This window comes from Pieris napi, chromosome 1, assembly GCF_905475465.1.
Source record: "Pieris napi chromosome 1, ilPieNapi1.2, whole genome shotgun sequence".
NCBI classification, from domain to species: Eukaryota; Metazoa; Arthropoda; class Insecta; order Lepidoptera; family Pieridae; genus Pieris; species Pieris napi.
Window position 1 is genome coordinate 5,980,428 of NC_062234.1, and position 26,428 is coordinate 6,006,855.

Sequence of the window (26,428 nt, forward strand, 5' to 3'; positions counted from 1 at the left end):
CCTGTAATTGGTGGACTTGCTTCATTGAGCAACACTGATTGCTTTTGCCCCGAATTAAGCGGAAAAATTAATGGCACAATTGCTTTCGAAGTCGACATTGAATCTATTGTACAATGCTTGAAATCTTATTTCACTATTCAGCAGGATACTCTACTGTTCAAACAGAATTTCACAATAGAGACTTATATAGGTTTTTCGTCTGAATGAATAGAAAATACGACGTAATTCTATATTAAGAACTTATTTCGCATTCGCAACCAGATTTAAATTAAGTTTACAATTATATAGAGAGCATTCCAAACATAAAGAACTTGTCTGCGGAGCTAAAACCCAATTAAATTGAGTTGGGGCATTGATTCTAACATGAAAACTTTTCGTTGCGCTGAAATTCTATATGGGCTAATTGCGTTAACCCAGATGAAAGCATAATGCAACGTTACATACAGCCTACATCAGTAATACGTAATTTGAATGCACTTTGGTTGGTTCGAATTAAATACGCAACACGATTAATTGTCTCTAGCCTCAACGGTGAATGGTTTGGATCCGCTTATTAATTCTTATTTAAAATGTCTCATTTTGGTACTAATAATGATGTAATTGTTTATTTTTACATAAGGAAGCGTTCAAGTACTACGTCACGCAATTTTTGGAGATTATTGACCCCCCCTCCCTCCGTGTAACGCGCCGTAACGTTTTTCTGTACCCAAGTACAGTACTATAACCAATTATAGTAAAACGTTTCGTGACCACCTAGTGACTCTTTATACCTAAAAGTTACCATTATGTGGTGTAAAGTACTGGAAAGTCTAATAATATTAACTACTAGCTGGCCTGGCGAACATCGTACCGCCTAACAGTCGATTCTTTATTTTTTTTTAAAATACTTATTCTGCTATTCGGGACACTGGTCTAGCTAGTAAGATAAAAAAAGAAAGTTGATAAGACAACAAATACATTATGTCAAAAAATTAAAATTTACCTTCCCGGAACCCCTCCACTAACATTTGAACTTTATGATATGGTATTAAAGTTCAAATTGACTTTTAAGTAGTATTACGAATATTTTGTATGGGAATATAGAAAAGTGTTTTTTTAGACTTTTTCACTCAATTTTTTTTAATTTTTCTCTCCGTAAGAACCATCCTCGTACTTCAAGGAATATTATAAAAAAAGAATCAGACAAATCGGTCAAGCCGTTTCATGTTATGTCGTGACAACGGAAAATGGGTTTCATTTTTATATATATATATAACGCGTAATGAAATACCCGCCCCGCATCGTAACGTTTTACAAAAGGGCCCCCCTCCAAAATTCGTTCCTCAAAACGTATAATTATTAAGCCATTCTTTATTGGCAGCCTAAAGAATATTACAACACAACAAAAAAAAAATTAGAATGTATTAAAGTTTAGTGCAAGGTTCCCCTTGATATACCCGATCATAGTTATAGGCCTCAACCAGCTTATGCCATTTTTGTGTTGTCGACACTTCCAGACTCAAACAGATAGGGCGTTTGAATTTCAATTGTAGTATTGCGACGGGCACCGAGCACGTTTTATACTCCATTTTGTTATTTTATATTTCTTCTTGATTAAAAACGTACAAAAAGATCCATAGACAGTTTTTTAAGACAACATCCAAATTATTCATTATATCGTTACTATTGCATGATTAAAATAAATACTAACTACAATAAAACACACAATGTATTACAAAAGTAACTTCTAATGATTGAGGTCACAGAAAAAATAGGTTAGACCGTTTGTTAATAAATCATTTCACCCTTTCACAGGCGACGAGCCTCCGCGCCCGTTGACAATATATTACGTATCATTATTCAGCGACAGGGGCCCAAACAACGCAAACAGCCCTACATTGTCACTCAATGTCATTTAAGATGTAAGTCTAATCAACTTCTTAAGAGCTTTCATATGGAACTTTTGTGATTAATATTACGTTATATAGGTATGCTTCAAAATATAGAATATTACCTGTCCACATCGTATCCCTAACTTTTGTACTACTGATCTGAAATATAGTGATTCATGTGCACTTATTTTTCATGTGTTTTTGAAGTTATACTTCTTTAGGCGCGTTATGAAAAATTGATGAGAGTGAAATTTTACGATTGCGCGCGCACCGTGACACAAAGTTGTCAGTGTGATTATAGCGTGCGCGAGCGAGATGGGAATAAGAAAATCTACAAGTAAAAAGAAATAGAATATGCGTGAAGTTCGAAGATCGCAAATTTTGAATGACCATAATGATTAATGACATTTGTCATTTACCTTTTAAACAAATAAAGGAGTTTTAATTATTTTTTCAAAGAAATTTAGCAATGTCTTTTCACTAAGACCTATTGTTACTTAGTTAAAAGGTTATGAAACATACCAAGTTATTAAATTGAATTAATAATATAATAAAATAATAAATAATAATAATAATTGTTATTAATATTAATTATTAATTGAATAATATACTAAATATTAAATATTATTAAATTGTTTACGTTAAATATTAATTATTTATTAATTATATTTAAAAAAAAATAAAGAAAGCCAAAGAAGTATAACTACTTACGCGCGTACATAAGTACACGCAACCTTTTTTTATTTTTTTTATTGTCCTGTTCACTGTTTACATTTGTTTTTAATTGCTTTGTTTTGTTCTATTAGTTTTGTCTAAATAACTATATGTCTTATGTATTTTTGCAGTACTTGCGCTTATCCTATCTAATTTTTTTTCTCACAGTGGCCGCCAATTACCCTCCTTTTTATTTAATAATGTCAATTATATTTCTGTACATAAATAATTATAATAATTTTGAGACTTTCTTCATTCGTTCGGGCTTATTTAATATTTTCATCTTATATAATATATAAAATTAATAATGCTTAATCATTAAACAACTTGCGTCATTACCATAACAAAATTTAAATCAAAGTGTAATATGGCATTGGGAAAATTAAATAAGGAAAATGTGTTATTGTCTCACTGTAAAACTATTCTACGCCAAATGAACCCTTGAGATTCAAAATTTTCAATATCCTGACTTTGAGTCTGCGCCCCACTTAGTACATATTTGATTGAAAACGAATTCAGTGGATATTGCATCCTCAATCGCAGACGCACTCGCAACGTTATGTGCACTTATAGTTCTCTTTAAAACACAATTCATGAGATCTGAACATTTGTCGTGTAACGACTCTCACTACAATCAATAACCATCACTTTCTAGTTACGTCTTAATACAAATTATAGTGGTATATAATTAATACAAATAGTTCTAATAGCTTTGATGTTATAGAGTCGCGGCCGAAAGATAATATCAACTCGTGGAAACGAGCTTTGGAAACACTGGGATGTGTCTTAAAAAATCGATACGGCCAGAGCACGGCTATAGACCTGGCCTGAATAAAAAAATGAAACAGGTATAGAAACCTTATGAGTGTCGGTACTTGCACGGATATTAAAATTCTGTTCTTACATGAAGTCCTAACGAAATGCTATTATATACGTACTCTATATCATTCCCACATGGTTATGTCTACTATGTCTATTCTGTCCAAAAAGAGTTTGAATATAGAGCTCTTTGTACAACATTATTATTATCTATTATTATGTAAAACTCACCGTCAGTGTTAATATATGGTGGCATGAGCACAGCGCTATAGCTGGTGTTAACGGCGATATGGTCAAAGTGACGGCTAGGAGCGAGCATGAGACGCCGAGCGCGCGCCGCTAAAGTCCCATCATCAGCGTGGACATTAAGCCATCGAGCGTCGTAGTATGTACCAGGAGTACCATCTGATCCCCCACCACCAGCCGATAATGCGGCGGCCTCTGCTGAGTCCATTATACGCTGGAAAAAATCAATGTTAGTAACGAAATCGAAAACAAATACATAAACATTATATGTAGAATTTTAGAAATTGTAATCATAAATAGTGTTTCAGTGTTATCAGTAACCGCAGATACAGACAATTCCTTAACTCATTGAGGTGTATGGTACGATTATAAGTCTATAATGTTATAAGGGACGTAAGGATTAATTTCTATGGGTTCAAAACCTTCAGCTTAGCTGTAATATCAATACGTTACGAGGTAAGGACCTTGTTAAGTTGTCAACGTTTGCACGGGCGTGATATAGGGGCTTTCATTCTGTTAATTTCATAAACTGTAATATATTCTATATGTTCGGTGTATATTAACCACAAGTTTCAAGCTTCAAGCTTTGTTCACACTGTATAATAAACACAAATATTGTGTATCAACAATCAATAGATAATAACAAACAGGAAAAAGTGTGAATCTTTGACATAATTTACAGTGTTCTTAAAACCCGAGCTTTTTGTTCACTATCCGTATAAAATCGTTAAATGTAAGACGTTTTCTAAAAATTACATTATTTTAATATTGATCTAAGATATACCTGCAATAGAACCAAGTGCAAGACAACGAAACGGGTGACACGACAATAAGTTAAGTATATAAAAAGTATTTTTAATGAATAGGTATCATCGCTAATTCAATGTAGTTAAAGCTTATATTTATTAGGAATATTGGTTTTATGATGAAAATTAAGTAATCCGTCAAATGATATATTACCGCTTGGAAACGTAGGACACATATTATTACAACCTAAGTATAAAGAAACTATTTTTCTAGGATACTTTCATATAAGTGAATAATTAATTTTAATCTCATAATTAAAGATGGAAAGGCAAAATCAAAAGAAATTTTTAATGACACTGTCTAAATTCGGAAATCCTTTATTTTGTTTCAGCTACAGTTTCATTAAGTGCGAAATGTAGGCGTCGTTTTTTCTTGGCGACGCCCGCAGCAGAGCAATCCCCACGATTTTTCAACTTTATTGTTGAGCTAAGTTCTAGGCGCTTTTAGCCCGGTTCGCTACTTATTATGATACCGCCTATTTGTGTTTCTTTTACGTTGTGCTATGCCATTCATAATGAAAATTCGGCTTTATCGAAGACACTCAGTGATCTTTGAGCTATTACAAGTAATCAAAATGCTAGTTGCCACAATGAAAATATTATGGTTTTCCAAATAGACCTATCTTATGGCAATTTTTATAAATAATTAGCTGACCGGACAAACGTCGTTTTGCCATGTATATCATTTATAATAAAAAAATAGGGGTTGATCGTAGAGGGATGAAAATTAGGGGTTGTATGTATTTTTTAATATTGTATCATAAAAAAATAAAACAATAAAAAGTAGACTACCCTTAACATTTAGGGGGATGAAAAATAGATGTTGTCCGATTCTAAGACATACCCAATATGCACACAAAATTTCATGAGAATCGGTCACAAGCCGTTTCGGAGGAGTTTAACCACAAACACCGCGACACGAGAATTTTATATATAAGATATAAATTGGTTTAATGGTACCACTTTATTCATTGTTCACCGTTTATATAAAAGTAGATGAAGATAATGCCAAACAATAAACATTCTTCACAAGAGTACACATTTTCAAAATTCCTAACATCTGAATTTGCTAGATGGCACGTAGTAGTGAACGCAAAATTAGCTAAACGTTTCAAGTTGTTTGAAGTGTTTATTCGCAGTCTTAGCTGTCGGATTTGACATAATGTAATATGTCTGGCTCGATGAACATGCGGTTTGCGTGGTCGAGGACCGTGTAATCTCATTATACTAGAATTGCTTGGAAAACCCGCTTTGAATTATTTTGAGGTATCCCTGGCTAGACAACTTTATGGCTTAGTAAAATCTAACCCTTAAAATACTTGGCAAATAATCTTTATATATATAATTCTTCTGTGAGTGTGTATGTCACTGAACTTCTCTCAAACGACTGGACCGATTTTGATGAAATTTTTTGTGTGTGTTCAAGGGGATCTGGGAATGGTTTAGATTCACAAATCAGACCGGCAGATGGCGCTGCAGTCGGTACTTTCATACTTTGCTTTACTAATGGCTTGAAATATCATGCAGGACAACGTCTGTCGGGTCCACTAGTTTTATAATATAATCTCAAATCTTTTTAAATATTGAGTTATTAAGGTATTGTAGTATGAATTAAGAATGTCAATTTCATTCATAATCAGCGCCACGGACTAGACGGCTATCCCAAACAATTTCAAGCGTAATATTAAAATTCTGAATATGCATGTTTCAAATAGAAAAAGTTTCATAAGGTTCGGTTAGCAATATTGTGGCGACATAAGAATTGCAAGGGTCGTCTACGTTGTCAAAAACGTAATGAGATACCCAGGGTACGTTCACCCTGCCTTGTAGGCGGCTGACTACATGCGTTCTTTGACCGTGGCCAGACAAAGCTATCAACAGTTTTATTACACTATCATTACATCTTACTATTGCATCATTTGATGGTATTTATTTCAAATTTCAGAAAATTCTTTCAAATTAAAAACCTTGATAGTTGAAGTTAGAAAAGAAAGGATTTGTAAAAATAATGTTTACCGAACAACCCAACGACTTCCAAAATGTACTTAAAATGGTTTCATTTGGAGAATTCACGTGATGTGTGTGCACAGGGAGGATGACTCTCTAGCCCATACTGCGAAGGAGAAGGCCGACCTTTTGGGCTGTCTCTTCGCGTCCAACTTGACTTTGGATGACCGAGGGAGATCACCACCGACCATTTCGCGGTGTGATTCTTCGATGCCGGAAATCACATTCCAGCAACGTGCTGTCCGCAAAGCACTTTCTTCCTTGGACATTCATAAGTCGAGCGGGCCGGATGGTATCCCCCCAATTGTGCTGCGTACTTGTGCTCCTGAGTTGGCTCCGGTCTTAACGCACCTTTTCCGGTACCTGTACTCGCTCGGCACTGTCCCGAAGTGCTGGAAGACCGCTTCGATACATCCGATCCCAAAAAAAGGCGATCGCTCTGATCCGTCCAACTATCGCCCAATAGCTATAACATCCTTGTTCTCCAAAATAATGGAAACCATTATTAATAGCCAGCTCTTGAGGTATCTAGAGGGCCACCAGTTGATTAGCGATTCTCAGTACGGCTTTCGTCGTGGTCGCTCAGCTGGTGACCTCCTTGTATACCTTACCCATAGGTGGGCAGAGGCAATTGAGTCCAAGGGGGAGGCGCTGGCGGTAAGTTTGGACATAGCGAAAGCCTTCGATCGGGTGTGGCATAGAGCACTGCTCTCGAAGCTTCCAGCCTATGGGCTTCCCGAGAAATTATGCGATTGGATCTCCAGCTTTCTGGCCGATCGGAGCATCAAGGTCGTCATCGACGGAGCATGTTCCGACCTTAAACCCGTAAACGCTGGGGTCCCACAAGGCTGTGTTCTATCCCCGACCCTATTTCTTCTGCATATCAATGATATGTTGCAACTTAGCAACATTCATTGCTATGCGGATGACAGCACTGGGGATACTCTTTACACTGGCCGGGCAGGTATTTCTCGGGCAGTTGTTGATGAGTACCGGAACAAACTTGTGTCTGAAGTCGAAACTCTACTACGTGGAGTCTCAGACTGGGGCAGACAAAACCTAGTCCAATTTAACCCCAAGAAGACACAAGTTTGCGCGTTTTCCGCTAAAAAAATACCCTTTGTCGCTACTCCTCTTTTCGAAAACACTCTTCTTAAAGCCACAGCCAGCATTGGAATACTTGGCGTTGACATATCGAACGACGTTCAGTTTCGCGGTCACTTGGAGGGAAAGGCTAAATTAGCCTCCAAAAAGCTTGGTGTGCTCAGCAAGGCGAGGCAGTACTTCACTCCGGGCCACCGCATGCAACTATATAAAGCGCAAATTCGGCCCCACATGGAGTACTGCTCTCACCTCTGGGCGGGGGCTCCCCAGTACCAGCTCCTTCCACTTGACCGTATACAACGCAGAGCGGTTCGAATCGTCGACGACCAATCCCTCTCCGATCGGCTTGATCCTTTGGCGTTGCGTAGAGATGTGGGGTCACTCTGTATCTTCTACCGCATTTACCATGGAGAGTGTTCAGAGGAGTTGTTCGGATTAATACCTGCAGCTGAGTTTCATCATCGGACGTCGAGGCAGAATACGAAATTCCACCCGTATCACCTCGACGTCCGCCGTTCCACAACTGAGCGTTTTTCAAGGCAGTTTTTGCCGCGCACCACCACTATGTGGAACCAGCTGCCCACTGAAGTATTTCCGAACCAATTCGACTTAGGGTCCTTCAAGAAAAGAGCGTACCAATTCTTAAAAGGCCGGCAACGCACTCGCGAGCCCTCTGGCATTGAGAGTGTCCATGGGCGGCGGTATCACTTTACATCAGGTGAGCCTCCTGCCCGTTTGCCCCCCGTTCTATAAAAAAAAAAAAAAAAAGAACATACAGTAAAGAAGGTACCTCTTTTCAAAATTTTATATCTAATATATAGGTAAAATTCTCGTGTCACAATGTTCGTTCTCATACTCCTCCGATTCTTATGAAATTTTTTATTCATATTCAGTAAGTGTGAGAATTGGTTACTATCTATATTTCAAACCCCTAAGTGATAAGGCGTGTCCACCCCAAAAAGAAATTTTCTTAGAAAAAAAGATTTGTTTTTTATTTTTCTATGATACAGCATACAAAAATACACACAACCCCTAATTTTCATCCCTCTACGATCAACCTCTATTTTTTTATTATTGTAGATAGATTTTTTATTGAACTAAAAAAATGTTTTCTAGAAATAAGATACGTGGCAAAACAACGTTTGCCGGGTCAGCTAGTAATATATAAATTTAAGCAAAAGCTTACACTTAGAATTTTTAACTTCATAATGCACAAAATATTTGCTACGTTCCTAGTAATTACTTTACAGCTTGGCTCTTTGCCCTGTAATATCTTCATTTTTATTGAAAAATATGCTTTTGATACGAGTTTAAATTAAAAAATCGCGCGTATATTGTAAGAGGCGTGACGTTTGTAACATAGTTACATTATTTTAAATGGTCGCATTGATTTTTACACAAGAGAATTTAATTAAATTTGGTCTAGCCGGATGCCTTAAACTGATTGGTCAACTTTCTTTTTTTCGTTTTACATTTGAATGGAACTTTTCGAACCAGTCTCACTTCACATGTATATGGGAACTCAACAATCACCTTATATATGACTAGTAGACTCGGCCAAGCGTTCCTATGGCTAAGATTTTTGTTATAGTAGTAAACTATTCAAGAGAAAAGGCAGAACACCAATCCACCATGCTTTTTTGGTGGTTATGCCATTAAATTGTAGCTTATATGAAACGTTGGTAATTATTTTGATAAGGATAAATACCTAGGTACGAATAAAGAGCCTTTTCTAGCGGTGATATTTTATTAAAAAATAATAATAAAAGGACGCTTATTGTGACTTAACTATAAAAGATAGAGACATGCTGTCGCGACATTTTTTATAGATAGTGATGTGTCCTGAAAAATTGCAATACATCATTTTGTTGTATCATTAATAGTTTTCGCAGCGCACACGATTGAAGGAAGTTTTTTGTTTATTTTTTTACACCTTGGGTTAGATTATTCAAGTTTTAGTAAGCATCCCTAATTTTTTGAAAATGAAATATAGCCTATGTCTCTCGGGAATAGTGTAGCTTGGCAACGGTGAAAGAATTTTTGAAATCGGTCCAGTAGTTTTGGAGCCTATTCATTTCAAACAAACAAAAATCAAACCATTCCTGTTTTTAAAATATTAGTATAGATATGTAATGTTTAATTAAAATATTCATCATTCGTACTCATCAAAATAGACATATCAGAAGAAACAATCGACGCAATAAATACTACTCATTCAATTACAGAAAACTTTTTTAATATACCGCGCATTACCTAATCTCTATGAAGTAGGTAGTGCAAACATCCTGAGCGGTTCGGAATATTGAGTAAGTAGCCTTGGGGCGCCTAAGAGGAAGAGAGATGGAGGCATCGTCTCAAGACGAATCAATACAGTCCACTTATACAAGTCGGGTGGTGCAGTAGATGTGGGTCACGCCAGCTGCACTCGCGAGATGGTATTTAATAACACCCGACAGATATTACTTGATCCTTCCCCCTATTTACACTGGAGTTTAAGTGGTTCCCAACACTAAGTGCGCTGTCGTGAGCATATGACGGTCACGCTCCATTTATTTTCAAGTAATTATTATGGTATTTAATAGAAAATGTCGATGTGAATATCGGTCAAAGCAATTTCGCTTCGACAATAAATAATCAATTTTTGAAAGCGCCTAACAATTAGTTACGGCGTGAAGACATTGGTGACAGAAAGACTTTCTTACTTTAAAGTTAATTGTTTCAAACTAGCCGTCTCTCGTGTTCACCTAAGAGTTTAGTATGCGTGAACATTTATAAATTCTACAATTACAAAAGCTTTGTTGCTTAAAATCACGTAACGTATAACATGTATATTACAACAAAAAGTCAACTACGTAGATGATTAGCGTTTTGTGTCTATTAACATAGTGAAATATTTGTTTGGTTATAACGCATTAACCACTAAACCAAATGGCTTCATTAATTAAAATCTACTCTCAATATTAGAACCCATTTCTGTTCTCATACTGTAAGATCCAATCCTGTCTGTCAGTAGTCTTCTCCAAGCAGCTGGTGTTTTGCAATTTGCTGATGGCAACATTAAGGTCGGTAAGTGCAGCGATAGTCTCCCCCCCCCCCCACATCCCTGGCACTGGGCGCCCTGCGGCATGCCTCGAGAATTTGGCGGTGCGCCTTGCAATGCTATACATATAGTGTCACACGTTGTGGTAGTTTGTAGTTGTTCTTGTACTAGTTTGATGTCAAAGAACGGCTTTGTCGACTAAAATTAATACTCCTCCTATAAACGTGCTTAGAATTCACGAGATAGAACGCTTAAATTTCGTCGGTAATTATTAGAGATTAATATTTATTACGTACTGACATTTTGCACTAGTACTAACAAACTTCACGTACTTTGAGTTGAAGAATTTGCTGAAAAATGTACTAATAAATGGCATACGCACAATGATTTTTGTTCTAAACGCTGGCTCATACAATTTATAGTATAAAGTATCTGTACTTCCTTAAAAAAGAGATTTTCTTAAACATTTAAACGATCCATTGTAATAGTAAATAGGATTTTAAATGTCTAAAATAGTTTAAGTTGCTATTTCTATCTACGAGGTTCTTTTCGATTTGTACATTGTCTAATGAAAAAATTGCGAAATTATCGTTATACTTTCATCTGTAAATAAATTGTTGGTGAATAGTTTTTGTGAAGAGAATTTTAGTATTCGAACTTCCTGTAAAATTATGCAATACGTATGTATAGCGTAGTACGTTATACGAGCCACAGGAAAATGGACACATTGACCGACATCCACGGTTTACGATAAGCTTTATTGCTTCCTGATAGAGCTGTTGGGCGGAATACAGCCATTTATTATAAAATATCATTATTTTTTATGACTATATTCACAGTTCATGAAATAATTGGAACCACCTTATTGTTCTTCGCATTTATGCCTTTTTAATTTGTAATTCCTACTTTAATGAAAATATGAAAAACCATATGAAACTTGGAAGCAATGCCACAATTCATTACAATGATACTTAATAATTCTTTAAAGGTATGAAGGCTAGTTTACTCAATTTTATTACAATCAATATTTCATCATCTTAAATTGTAAAATACGTAAGCTAACAGTAGTGAAAATAATTTAACATCTGAAAGACATCAAGCGATATTTCTAAAAAAAACGCGGGTTGCACTTCGGGAGTGCCGGCAGAAGTGAAAACTTGAATATTAACGTTGTGTATTTTTATATTATTTTTTTATATTTTGGAATGGTTAGGGAATAATGTTGCACGAATTTCTTTAATTATCAGTATAAAAGTACTATCATTTATGTGGTAGAATACAATATTTATTTATTGCGCTATCGTACACAAACATGACAATTTATATTACTTTAAATACGCCACGCCAGCTGTTTAGTGAAGTATATAGGTCCATTGTAAAAAAGTCGATAAATAACAATTAATTAAACATCAAGAAACAAATTATTGTTCTAATAAACTCGAAATACAGATCACGTTTTATTTAATTTTTTACGCATTACTGTTAAGTAATCAACGGTGATTGTATAAACAGAAGCCCGTACTTAATTAATAATGGACATAACAAGTCATTGTTTGAATAAAATGATATTGGTCCAAGCCAAAATGACAAATTTAAAAAAAATAATGATAATATTTTTATTATTATCAAAATGTAATGCCTCAAATTTTAATTAAAGACAAATATTAATAGAACAGTTGTAATGAGAGCAACACTGGAACCTTTCTCATTAAAAATGAGTTCAGAGTGAAACCGTGAACCGACTGCAATCCTTTATGAAAAGATTTCTTTAAATTTTGAACTTTCAAATAGGGTTTTGTATTACCATTAATGAATAAAGGTTAAGAAATATTACAATAACTAGAAATTGCAATTGTATTCAGTAGCCATACATATTTTATGACTTTATTTCTTATTGAACTTTCACTTACATTAAAAGTAACAATAAAAATCGCTAATAGCATACGAGTATAAGGATGCCGACTGAAAAGATTTTCATTTGCTTATGAAATACAGAAAAAGGCTAGACATGCATCCTAAGAAGCTTGCCACGCAACTAACCATACCGGACCTAATAAATAGGCTTAAAAGGCGACAAATCCTAAGTCTTGATAGACACGGTTGAAAGAGAGGAGCAGTCTCGATGGAGATTTTGCTCTGAACGCCTAACAGCTCTCAACGCATCTGCTCATAGTCTAGCTGACTGATTGTAAGATAAAGACTTATATAAAAAAAAAATTGCTTATAAACCCGAACGTTGCCTTATCAAATTCCAAATTTGACAAATAATCAAAAATTACATTATGAAAAGGCACAAGCAATGATATTAGTATATATTTTCTATTATTAGATATTTTTTAAAAAAGGTTGGGCATAAGCCCTAGAAATTTCTATCAAGTCAACCGCTATATCATAATAAATGCAATTTACATTTTAAGGCAATTTACGCGCGCCCCATGGTTTTATCCCTTTGTCTGATGAATGCCCTAGATTGATGAGGAGAGTGGTGTTATAACTGGTACCAAAGATCTACTGAATTCTTCTAAAGCTTTTAGTGTCTACAACATCTAATTCTATTTTTTCTATAAGACCGTTTAACTAAGTTTGTAATTTTAAGTTAATTAATTTTAATTACTAGGTTTTTTTCCTGACAGTTTTCAATCTGCCATTATAACGGATCTTGGATTTACATTTTATTGGCACCCATATTTATTTTTTCATCTATTCTATTAGTCAATATTTTATTTGATACCCTAATTGAAGAGGTTGTGAAAAGAAAACCGAACCTGCAATTTTGTTGGCGGCCATATTGGGTTTTCAATTTATTTTCATACAGAACTCAAATTTGCTTATCAAGCCGTATCGTCAATGTACTCGTATTAGGTTAAAAAAAATCTAATGTATTAAGTTATATGGTCATCAGAAACAAAGGTGCGTACCAAATTTCATATCAATCCGTCAACAGGAAAGGAATCAAATTTCAATTACTAGATTTGACCCAAACAGGTCAAGCTAAAGCGTTTATAAAAGGATATTTTAATCAATACTATGTGTCATTGGGGGTGACTAGTCCGCACTTATTCCGCAAAAAACTCCGACTTTCATAATTAATATTATACGTATATTACATTACATTCAATAAAAAGATGGATATTCAGAAGTATTTATTATATTAGTCAATCAGTCTAATCATTCTAATCCTAACCACACAAAACCAAATCAAATGCGTTTTCTGAGAAACAAAGATATCAACTCATATTTTTGTATTAACTAAGAACGATTATATTTTTAAAAATAAGGCATTGACAGTAAATAGGGGAGGTCAGGAAAGGAGACCAACTCTCTTCAAAACTTTTAACAGCCGTATTGAAAAATATGTTTAGGAGTTTATAATGGGAAGGTTATGGAATAAATGTTAACGGTGAAAGGCTTAACCATCTAAGGTTTGCTGACGATATTATTTACATTTTATCACAGAGAGGCCAGCCATCGCACTAACAATGTTAATTCAATCAAATGAAAACAAGAAACCAGGATTAACTACTCAACCTTTAAAAACTAAACTACGAGCTGGATAATTGCACATTGAGAGATATCCAAGGAAAAGCAGAGGGGACGCTAAGTAAAAAGATGGTAATGAACTGCGCTAGACACACACTTTTCTCAAAAGCTATTTTTCCTGATGTCGAAATTCTCTGCGTGTTGCTGTTTGAGTGTCGTTTTTATCAATGCAGGCAGTATGTAGATCATTGTTATTTCTCTGAGATTCTATTAACAATTCAGACCTAATGGTGATGAGATCTTTTGTCTCGAAAATCTCGCACACGTGCTAAACGAAAAATGAAGTAACAATGCGAAGTAAACAAAACATGTTTTAACACACTCGCGTGAAGCGGTTGCTAGTAGCATGCAAATCAGCTGTAAGCTAAACGTCTTGAAATAGTGATTTTCTTGACCGACTAGTCGTGCAAGTATTAGTACTACCAGTAGTGCACAAAGGCCGATTAGTCGGCCAAAGTCATTATCGGAACATCACTAACAATTAAATAATGTATAAACTCGAAGAAATAAGCTTTTTATACAGAGGTTGTACATTAATAATAGATCGTTTATAAACGATGTTAAGCGAAAATTTTGTCTGTTTCATCACCTAGAAAGGAATTCTAACCACGTTTAAATACGTAAGTGAAAGCCTTTGAAAAGCGCTCTCATATATATAATAACGAACACGTAGTAGGAAAGTATATAATTTCATATCACATAAATGCACACAAGTATTACAAGCAAAGAAAACAATATTTCTTAAATAAGTATTACTTTTTAAATACGTATGGTATTATATATACCATCATAATAACATAACTGCCTTCAGTACTAGAATATAGGAAAATATTACTATTCGTTTAAGGACTGATATTGTATTGTTATCAAACTTTTATAATAACTTATATTTTTGTACATAGATCCTTCGCGGATCTAAATCACATATGTATGTACAATAACGTTAGTAATTTGTAGCGTAATGGTATATACCATGAACATCCAAACACAAAAACATATATTTTCTGAGATTAGTACATTCTCAAAAAACTCTTCAGCTTTATAACAATATGGAAAGATGTATAAAAGGTTACTTTCCAACGAACCGAAGCTTATGAGACAATATGATATGTAAATTGTTTTGTATGAAGAGATTGGGGAATATATTTTTGATACAACATTGAAAGATTAGAAACGTAAAATTGAAGTAAGACGGAATTGTCGATCAAGAGTAATTCAATCCCTTTGGTTAATTGAATTCTGTAGCCCTTCAATACGTCGGAAGGGCTTGGAAATAGAAAAAAACGTGTACAAAAAGGCAGATTAACTGAGCAAAAACAGCAACGTTAATTTATAAAAGTTATATTGCTTAATTAAATAACAAACATACAGTATTTTATGATCGAGTTTATATACAACAAAACTGCTGCACTACTGTATTACAACAACATTATTGTTAAAAAATATTTGATTAGTGAATAATTTGATTGTGATTTTTTTTAAATGTATAAGCCTCACAAATCTATCTATCTAATCTTGATATCTTAGGATAATGTTAAGTACTTTATATGCTAATGATGTTTACTTTTTTTCGACTTGAATATTCTACATATTACACTGTGTAACTAATGTTATATATGTTTTGAAAGACAAGACAAGATACTGAAATCACACAAAACAAGGAACAATATTAGCTTGGATTTTGCTTTGCTACTTCGGCGTGGCAGCTCCTTATATTTATTGAATATATACCATATATATGTTGAATAATTAATAATTCCAAAACTTCTATCACATTTTATATTTACCTAAGTAAAAAGAAAATCCTAAAACACTTTTGATGGTAATTATTAATATTGTGTATTTTAAATGTAATGCATAAATTTCTAAATAAATGTTTATTTAGTAGTGATATTGAAACTATACGTTGGTGGGCCTTTAAAGTCCGAGTCTTTCAAAGTCAATAGAAAATTGTGAAGTTTTTATCAAATTGAAAGTTGGGCGGAAAGCAGCCGTAGTGGGATTAGTTCAAGATTCAGAAGAATTCCAATAACAGGGTTCACAGACATGATCGCGAATATCGGCTAACGCTGAATATGTTAATTGTCTTTAAGAATTTCCTAACACTTGGCTTTGACCTCTATCTACTTTTTTTATTACTTGAGAAACATTTCTCAATTAGACCCTTAGATACAAAAATGTATAATAAATATTAGTATTTCATTTTTACCAGTAACAACTGTAGGAGATCTAGGATTATGGTATCAGTGTGGTAAGACATTAAATAGAAGTTGCAGTTTATGTGTATAACACCGGATTTAGTGGTCTCTTAAAGTTGACGCGAATTTATCACAAAAACTTCATCGCAGTGAACTGACTGAGGCTTGTCATAAGAAAATTCCAAATCTCCCTACCATATTAACACCGCGGAAATACTATAATTATAAGGAAAAACATATGTCTGATGAACTTTGATTGTGGGCGTGTTACGTCAATCGTATCTACCATCTACGGTCGCCTACGGTACTTCTACGCCGCGCTGTAAATGCTACGCCTACACAGCGTAGTAATAATTGTACGGTATTAACTAATGGTATTATATTTCGAGAAGCAACGTGGGCGGATTTGTAAATGAGATTTAATTTATTAAATAAATTATAAAGTTTAAAGAACTTTATTTCTCATTACAAAAAATGTATTTTTATTTACATGAGATACTTAAGAGCTGGTGCGGCTTGTGATGTGGCTGAAAAAGCTAAAGCTTGCAGGGATCTAGGCTTCGAATATGATTTTGTCCCATTCGGTGTTGAGACCCTTGGCCCGTGGGGTCCTATTGCTATAAGGCTTTTTAAGGAAATATCAAAAAGGTTAGTCGACATCACAGGAGACCGAAGAGCTGACAGCTACCTCGGATATAGAATTAGTCTAGATATTCAAAGGGGGAACGCTGCCAGTATCTTCGGAGCCATGCCTAAAGGTACTCCTTTTAACAATATATTTTAGTTTTATATTTTAAGGTTAGTTATTGCTTTTATTGTTTTTTTTTTTGTATTTATAAGCTAGGTTAAATTATCATCTTGTGCTGTTTAAAAGAAACTTAATATGTATATACGAACGAGATACACGTCGCCATCAGCCGGCCAAATTTCAGTCTACTAAGCATAGTATGATCATATATCATAGATCATATATCAGAATGAGCACATTCTGATATCTTTAATGCCGTTTTGAATTGGTTAAACGCCAATATTACGAATTTTAGACGGTAATTGATTAAATAATTGCACACCCTCATACTTAATAAACTTCTATATTTAATATTTTTAACAAACTACAACATTCCTTTTAATTTTAATTACTGAAGAGAAACACCATTTGATATTGAGAAGAGAAAGTAGTGTAATTTACTCTGGAAATGTATGAAGAACATTTTCCATAACATTTATAATGTACTAGCTGGCCTGGCGAACATCGTACCGCCTAACAGTCGATTATTTATTTGTTTAAAATACTTATAGCTGCTATTCGAGACACCGGGCTGTATATGGTCCGGATAATACAACAAATACATTATGTCAAAAAATAAAAATTTACCTTCCCGGAACCCCTCTACTAACACTTGAACTTTATGATATGATATTAAAGTTCAAATTGCCTTTAAATATTATTACGAATATTTTGTATGGGAATATGGAAAAGTGTTGTTTTTAGACTTTTTCACTCATTTTTTTTTAATTTTTCTCTACGTAAGAACCATCATCGTACTTCAAGGAATATTATAAAAAAAGAATCAGACAAATCGGTTAAGCCGTTTTCATGTTATCTCGTGACAAAGGAAAACGGGTTTCATTTTTATATATATAGATTCAATAAAACTTTAATGCGAACAATGGGGCCAGCGAGGCACTTCCCTCGCTATCAAAGGATGCACTTGAACAAATCCGGGGATCAGATTATACTATAATATATATCTATTTCTGCAGCCGGTAGTCGAGAAAGTACTAACAGCATCATCGTACTGTAGCGGATAACTGTGTGAGCTGTTTTACTTTTGTGCGAAACGATTTGTTTCATTCTTAAAGCAAAGGCTCCTGTGGCTTGTATTTTTTCAAGCGAAATGCGCAACATGAGGAATGCTTTTTGTTTCAATAATAAAATGTTTGCTCAGAGCTTCCGTCTGGGTAGCCATGTTTTATCGTGTAAATGAATATAAACCTTATTTTACAAAGGAATTATATAAAACAGAAACATATAGTAAAAACCCTTTACAGATAATGTAGACGTGTCTACGTAAGTAAAAGCGTACAGAGTAGTAGTAGTAGTAGTTATTTGACGTTTCTCACATTCTCTTTTCTAAATGCGAATAACGATAATATTTAAGCATACCTTAACGGCGTTTATTTTGAAATCCATATGATTTTTAACTTCTGCAGCAAGATCTCGCACAAGAAGAAGTCCGTCTTTCCGGACGACCTCCACGTTGTACTCATGGTATTTCTGAAAGCAAACAAAAACTTTTGCTGTAATAACTCCTAAAATTAAATCTAAATATTTCATAATAGTATAAGATCCCGCTATACAACGACCTTCACCGAGATGCTTATTTAATGAAACTTATTTTATATTTAATTTAATATGTCAATAAATATAATCCATATGGGTTGCCTAGCAAATTTCAGTCCAGAGTATGTTTAATTAATATTTAAAAATAAAAAAGTTTTTTATAATTTGCATGTAGTAAATTTTTTGAACTTTTTTCAATCAATATTTTTAATCAGGGTAGTATTATATATGTATCACTATAACCTTCTTTTATACTAAAGATGTATATATACTTTAGTGTCACATAAAAAATATACACATAAATAAGAAAAATATACTTGTTTAAGTTCTCTTAAACAGTACATCTGTGTTTCCGCCCATAATATCGAGTTATTGGCTCCATAGCAAGGACCTGTCAAATTTAAAAATGGAACGTTCACGTCCGGAATTTGGCGGATGCTCGCTGCCAAATTATTGTTATTCTGTGAAGGCGCGCTTCGGGCGCTGTGTTATTGAATTTCGGCTTTGTTGCTATCAAATTTAATAAAACATACTTAGTAATACCGGTGTTAACTGTTTTTGCTTTCAAATTTCTTCATTATTCCTTTAAAGTATCTTATCCTACTAATATTAAAAACGCGAAAGTTTGTAAATATGGATGGATGTTTGTTACTCTTTCACGTGAAAACGTACGGAATGGATTTAAATGAAACTTTACAATAATATAAGCTTATACATCACAATAACGCATAGGCTACAAATTATAAAGATATTGTGAGAATTGCCCAAAAAAATATACCATATGCGAGCTATTTTGGCGTGCGTTGCTAAAACCGCTAGAGTTACACATATGAAATGTTTGTCTTAAATAGTCAATATCTTTAGTAGAAGCTACTCGAAATACTAATACTGAGCTGACGAAGTCGTGGGCACCAGCTAGTAATAACCACATATTTAAATATAAACGTAAATTCATTAATCTTCCTGCAACCAAATGTTTTAAAATGTAGTTGATTTCATGGAATATTAAATTGGCGAACGAGTATTTCACTACCGCCGGACTCGAGGGACACATTGCCTAACAAGGAACCTAAATTCAATTAAGGCTGTTAATTTAATCCACTTTATACGTCAACACCATCCTTCCGGCTTGCTGATTGGATTCTGTTTTCAAGAGCTACCATAATTACTGCACACATTTAAGCGTCAAAAACATTTTTATGTTAATTAACGTATTATATATAGGAATAGGAATTTATAGCTATTATATATTAATAGTTCAAGAGATTTGTGTTATAAATCTTCCCTTGTTGGAATATTGTATATTGGTTAATTGTGATTCAGGAAGGGGAACGCAAAATGTGGGTCACGCTATATCACGGGTGAGTAATCAGCGATTATTAAGGACCACAGAAAAAATATATTTTCTGTTTTAATATATTAATGCTATTCTTTTATTGGATATAATTTTAAAAGTGATAAAAATATCCTAAATGTTGTGCAAACAATTCATTAATTAACAAAAAGTTTTCAATAATTTTTCATGTAAGTAGTTTGTTATTTAAAGTTTCACTCTTACGTCCGAACCCAATAATTAATCCACAATCTCAGATTGTTTTCAATCTGAGATTGTGGATTATCAGACCGTGACAGTCGATCGATCTCCTACCTGGCAATCCATTTTTAGCGACGGTTAAAATGCTCTTTGTCGTTCCATTTTACAGAGTTTTCACTCATATTTGATAATCAATGTAAACCAAATTAAGTAAATAAAACCGTACAAATAACATTAAAGTTTACATGTCTATGTTAAAAACAAAAAAAACCAGTGTTTTTAATTACTAAAAAAACTGGTGTAAGTTAAAATCTGTTAAAATAATTAATTATTGAAATCGAGCTTTCGTCAACTGTCATTTTCATACACCAGACCTCCCATGGACAGCGTGTATCGACAGATGGCTATTACAATCCTTCGATTTGTTATTGGCACACTTGTTACAACATTTGGATAAAGAGAACTATGATGGTGGATTATGGATTGAGATAGGGTATTGGGTTCGGGCGTTAGACTGTATCATTCCAATTAAAAAACTGACGTTTTAAAATTATTTGAATTTTCACTTCGCTGTTTCGATTCGTGTCAGTAGCGGGGCGAATTGATTGGGCCTCGTATGTGTAACGTTGCGGCAAATAATAAAAAGTGGAAATGCTTTGTCACGATTTATGAAGTAATCGTCCCAAGCTCACAAGTTACAGGGCGTCCCACTCACCTTGAACGTTTCACCTTCTTTTATCGGCCATTTTAATTCCACTACCACTGTTGAGGAAGATTGAAGTACTTTTCTATTAAGAAAATTTCTTTAAATATTTCAAATAAAAACCTATATGCCTACTATTAAGTCATTGTCAATTTTATATAATAATAATGACTGTATGTCTGTATTATTAAAACTTTTAAATAAATGCTTACTTGTAAAAATTAAATCACTTGGTTAATAAATATAGTTAAAGAAAACTATAAAACACGCTTTTAAAGCACATCAAACTAAAAAGTGAAAAATAATTCCTAATTTAGGCTGAAAATGGTAATGAACAAATAATACTGGTTTTATTGTGAAAAAGCGTGGGTAGCTCGATAGACAAAAAATATGGCACAGTGCGCCAGAATTTTTTTAAACTATATTTATTTTCCACTTTTTAGTCCTAGCAGCAATACGTGTTGTCTCAATTTAATCGTATTGCTTTGTGGACTTAAAAAAAATTTCATTGTTTTTTCGAGATAAACCTATGAAATTATTATATTGTCGCTGATTCTTTATAAGTGTACAAAGTTTGAATTAAATCTGTCCGTTTGAAATGGGTCAAAATCGAGTCCGAAGGAGTCGGTTACATACATACATACATGCAGGTGAAGCTAATATAAAGCGTGTAAAAATAAAAGACGAAACTATTGTGCGTGTCGTATGATTGTGATTGGTCATAAGAATCTCTTGTCTTATTCATCATCATCATCATCATCATTCGACAGGATTCTTCGTAATCACGTCTACTACTACATCACGTATAGATCGCTGCCAGGTAATGTTTTCAAGGGGAAGGTGATTAGGTTTTTAAAGTCAAGGTGCTTTTATAGCGTGAGCGAGTATTTAGACCATAAGTTTAACAATTATAAATGACTTAACTTCTTATTATGACATTATGTTAATGTTCTTATTGCATTGCAACAAATTTATATGACATTTGCATGCCTATTTATATATGTCTGATTGTGCGGATTTTTCTTGTTGTTCGATCTAATTGTACTATCTTGGCAAATAAACGATTTATTATTATTACCTATTACTCCTCATTAATTCCTTCTTATTTTTCAAGATCCCTTTTTGTTAAATTATTTAATCAATAGTTAAAGCCATATTAGATGTTATCCTAACATAGTAGAGGAATAACATTATATATAATTATATTAATAATAATAACACAGAATTGCGGTTAGTTAACTAGCCTACAAATTCCTATTGAGGTTTGCTTCGGTCTACGTAATCAGCTATACTATGCATCATACGTCTTATAACGATTAGGACCATGGATGATCAGTAAGAAAATAAACTTAGGATACCTGACAGAAATAATAAAAAACGCCTTTATCATAAAATTTAATAATAAAAAACCTATTGTGCGTTGTAAAATAATTGAGAATCAAAATTGTAAGCTGCCCTGCGATTCTGTTACTCACTTTTCGAACTCACACAGCGGTTTTCGCATCGGCGGTCGCTCTCAAATCAGTCGTGAAGCAGTCATTTTATAATTTGGCATTCTAATAAACAATAAACTACAAGCTCTCACCTTTTCAGAATGCCAAATCAGAGTTCGAAAAGTGAGTTACAGAATCACAGGGCAGTATTCACCCTATACTAATAACGTGTGCTCTGAATTTTATTGGTCTTAATAAATTCTCTGATAAAATATTCAGCGCCAAGTCAAGTTAAGAGTGACCTAAGACCGCGACTCGTGACCTACACAATAACTCTTGAGTGTTCTTTAAGTAGTTTCATGTATGAATAGACTGTTAGAATTATGTTTTAAAGACCAGTCTCTTTTTAAAAACTTATATAAAATGTCAACCTAGTTTTTGAATTTTGACTAAAATAACATTATTTTGTAGAAACAAAGGTATAAGGAGAAATTTGCTTTTGGAAATCATTTTTTTTTATGTTGTAAGTATCCCTTTAAAGTAATATATCCTTTAAGTATTTGAGAATAATGAAAGATTAATGTATTAAATAAGAATGTATGAATAGTCTGTTAGAATTATGTATTAAAGACCAAAGTCTCTTTTTAGAAAGATATATGAAATGTCAACCTATAGTTTTTGATTTTTGACAAAAATAACATTATTTTGAAGAAACAAAGGTAAAAGGAGAAATTTGCTTTTGGAAATCAATTTTTTTTATGTTGTAAGTATCCCTTTAAAGTAATATATCCTTTAAGTATTTGAGAATAATGAAAGATTAATGTATTAAATAAGAATGTATGAAAAGTCTGTTAGAATTATGTATTAAAGACCAAAGTCTCTTTTTAGAAAGGTATATAAAATGTCAATCTATAGTTTTTGATTTTTGACAAAAATAACATTATTTTGTAGAAACAAAGGTATTAGGAGAAATTTGCTTTTGGAAATCAATTTTTTTATATTGTAAGCATCCCTTTAAAGTAATATATCCTTTTAGTATTTGAGAATAATTAAAGATTAATGTATTAGATAAGAATGTGTGCTATTACGATTCAATGTGCGTTTCATCGCGGCACCTACACCGCAATCCTCCGATAAACTATTTCCTACGAACCTATTAGAAGCATCCAGATTCCTACGTTCTTTCACTAACTATCCCAATGAATCCAATAATTCCATTTCATTAACCTTTTTATGTACTGTAGAGTATACGTTTAACAGGGGGATACGTTTTATTATTTGTATCTTAATAATTCAAATGTTATTTTCTTTGTACCAGTACAGCAGGAAGTGGAAAGAGCTGTCGAGTCATAGTTTGCGATTTCTGCCCGATACTGAAACTGATGACAAAATTTTTTATACCGATTAATATAATGTTATTCAATAAATGAATAATGTAGTTATTTCATTTGTATCAAAGTAGGTGAAGAGACGTATCAAAGCTTAATCAATGCAATAAATCCACGACTTCGTGATGCAAATCAAAATATTTGGTAAGGAATATTTTTAATCTTCACATGTGACTTATAGCCTTATGGGCCGTGGAGTGCTGGATAAGTACTCCCCCATCAACCCGTGGGTGTCCTAGAAGGAAACTAAGAGAACATAAAGTTTGGGTAAATGGGCAGCGTTTTTACCCATTTAACCTCAACATAATACTGCGCTCGCCAAATCGTTGGCCAAGCGTGGCGAGTGTTGATAACTTACCTCCCCAACATGAACAGTAAAACAATGCGAAGCTGCTAGTCCTGGCTACGGTAGGGGTCAGGGAAAGGCGGGGCAAGGGGTGCTAAAAATCCCCGGCAGAGATCTGGCTACCAGTCTCGACAACCATTGGTAGAATTAGAGGAAGATACGATGGGCCTTGATACGAGGATAGAAGCCCGAGAGAGGGAGAGGACATGATAAAGTTGTCTTCCGATGACATTTTCTACTATCAGCTTTCCCAAGGTTGAATCGGGTTCAGTTCTACCTTGTTCTAAAAGTATCAGCAAATGTTTGCTGAAGCAAAAATGTCAACAACCCGCCTTATGGGTTAGCTTTCAGTAAATTGAAAAGTGTCTGTTCAGAGATTTCGCTCCCTCAATCCTACAACTTTTTTTTTTTTTTTGACAATTCACACCAATTGACCGAGTCCCATGCTAAGCTGGTGAAGCTTGTGTTATGGGTACTAGGCAACGGATATACATACATATTTGTTGATAATGTATATCTATCTATATAGATATACATTTAAATACATATTTAAACACCTAAGACCTAAGCACAACACCAAATGCTCATCACATCGATGTTCGTCTCAGCCGGGGTTAGAACCCGGGACCCATGGATTCGCAGTCAGGGGTACTAACCACTAGACCAATGAGTCGTCAACGTCTACCTGTGATGACTTACGAAGTGGAATTCAGATCAAGCTTAAACTGACACCAAAACTTTGCGATTTAAAAGAGTGGCGGAGAGTGTCTTGCCAGTTCTTTTCACCCTACGCCCTTGATTTGGGATTTTTTTATAGATTACCCTTTTTTTAATAACTCCGTTGATAAGTGTCCATAGTTACCGATATCATTAAATAAATTTTAATTTGATTTGACTAATTCATAAATATCACATATATTTATTAAAATGATTTCAAAGCAGCCGTGTTACGGCCATAATGCAAACTACATTATAAAATTTTCCCATTTTACTTAATTTTATGATTTAATCCTATCAATATTTTATAAATATAGAAAGGTTTACGTTTTATGCAAGATGAAATAACTTCAGAAGTGGCAACTACATGATACTACATAAATTTCGACAGAGTTGTTGGATGCACTTGGCACAAAACCACAATCTTCGCCAATCTGTATAGAAAGCCTACGCATTGTCCCTGCTATACTCCTAAAAGCAAGATAAGTAGGAATAAAGTAGGACACTGTCTTATTCACCATATATAAGACGCTATATTTAAGCGATTTTTAAGGCTTCTTAATACAGCTATATTTAAAAGTTAGCTAACTTAAAAGGTTTCCTAAGAAGGTAATTAACGCATTTTTTTAATAACTATCGGTCTCTGAATTTTTTCTAGAACATATTTACATCGCATATGACCATTGCGGGGCGTGGAAAGAGTTTAACCTAATTTTCTCCTCTTCTATTCTATTATCAAGGCTATATACACAGTTAGGTCAGTGTCTGTATAAAGTGGAGCAAGGTAGATAAAGGGAAAAACCAATGCATGACTCACTATTCAGAAATAAAATATAAATGTGAAAGTTTATATTTCTGTTTAATATCGGTGCTAGTAGTACAATTATATATTGATATATACTACGATTTGTTGGGTTTTATCTAATATATAAAATTCTCGTGTCGCGGTGTTTGTAGTTAAACTCCTCCGAAACGGCTTGACCGATTCTCATGAAATTTTGTGTGCATATTGAGTATGTCTGAGATTCGGACAACATCTATTTTTCATCCCCCTATTTTTTTTTGATAATTGTTTTTGTTATACAGCATTCAAAAATACATACAACCCCTAATTTTCACCCCTCTACGATCAACCCCTATTATAAATGAGATAACCGGCAAAACAACATTTGCCCAGTCAGCTAGTATCATATAAAATTACGCTATTGCAATTTTTATAAATAGACAAAATTAGAAGAATCAATAGCTGAGGGTAACAAGTTATATTAAATAAGTTCTAATACAAAAGTTTTCCGTAAAGAATATTGCTTTCAGAAATACGAGCCTAAAAGCATTTGCCGTAATATAACCCCTGTGTAATTTAGCTATTGACATTTATTTTGTGTGCTGTAGCTTATCCGCAAACCTCTTAGTTACGCCGTAGACGAGAAAATGTAGCTGGACTTTGTGGTAGGCAGAAATATAATAAAAGAAATTATCAAAATTTAATTATACGGCTTAAGATCGTGCCTTCAATGGAGTGTAAACCACATTGTAGGTTTGGGTTCGATTTTCGGGTAAATATAATTTTTTGGCATAGAAAGCTGAATGCTCATGTGACTATGAAGAAAGATTATTA

At 33.9% G+C, this 26,428-nt stretch overlaps 1 protein-coding gene across 4 annotated transcripts in view; it reads right to left on the minus strand.

The window, feature by feature from the left end:
• Window positions 1–26,428, minus strand: part of LOC125048919 (voltage-dependent calcium channel subunit alpha-2/delta-3) — a 54,059-nt gene that overhangs the window by 22,724 nt on the left and 4,907 nt on the right. For all 4 annotated transcript variants that reach the window (XM_047648071.1, XM_047647918.1, XM_047648165.1 and 1 more), the window contains exons 3-4: window positions 18,513–18,623; window positions 3,636–3,864 (exon numbers count right to left, since the gene is read on the minus strand). In XM_047648071.1, the coding sequence (XP_047504027.1) occupies window positions 3,636–3,864; window positions 18,513–18,623 (340 nt within the window). The remainder of the gene's footprint in view (window positions 1–3,635; window positions 3,865–18,512; window positions 18,624–26,428) is intronic.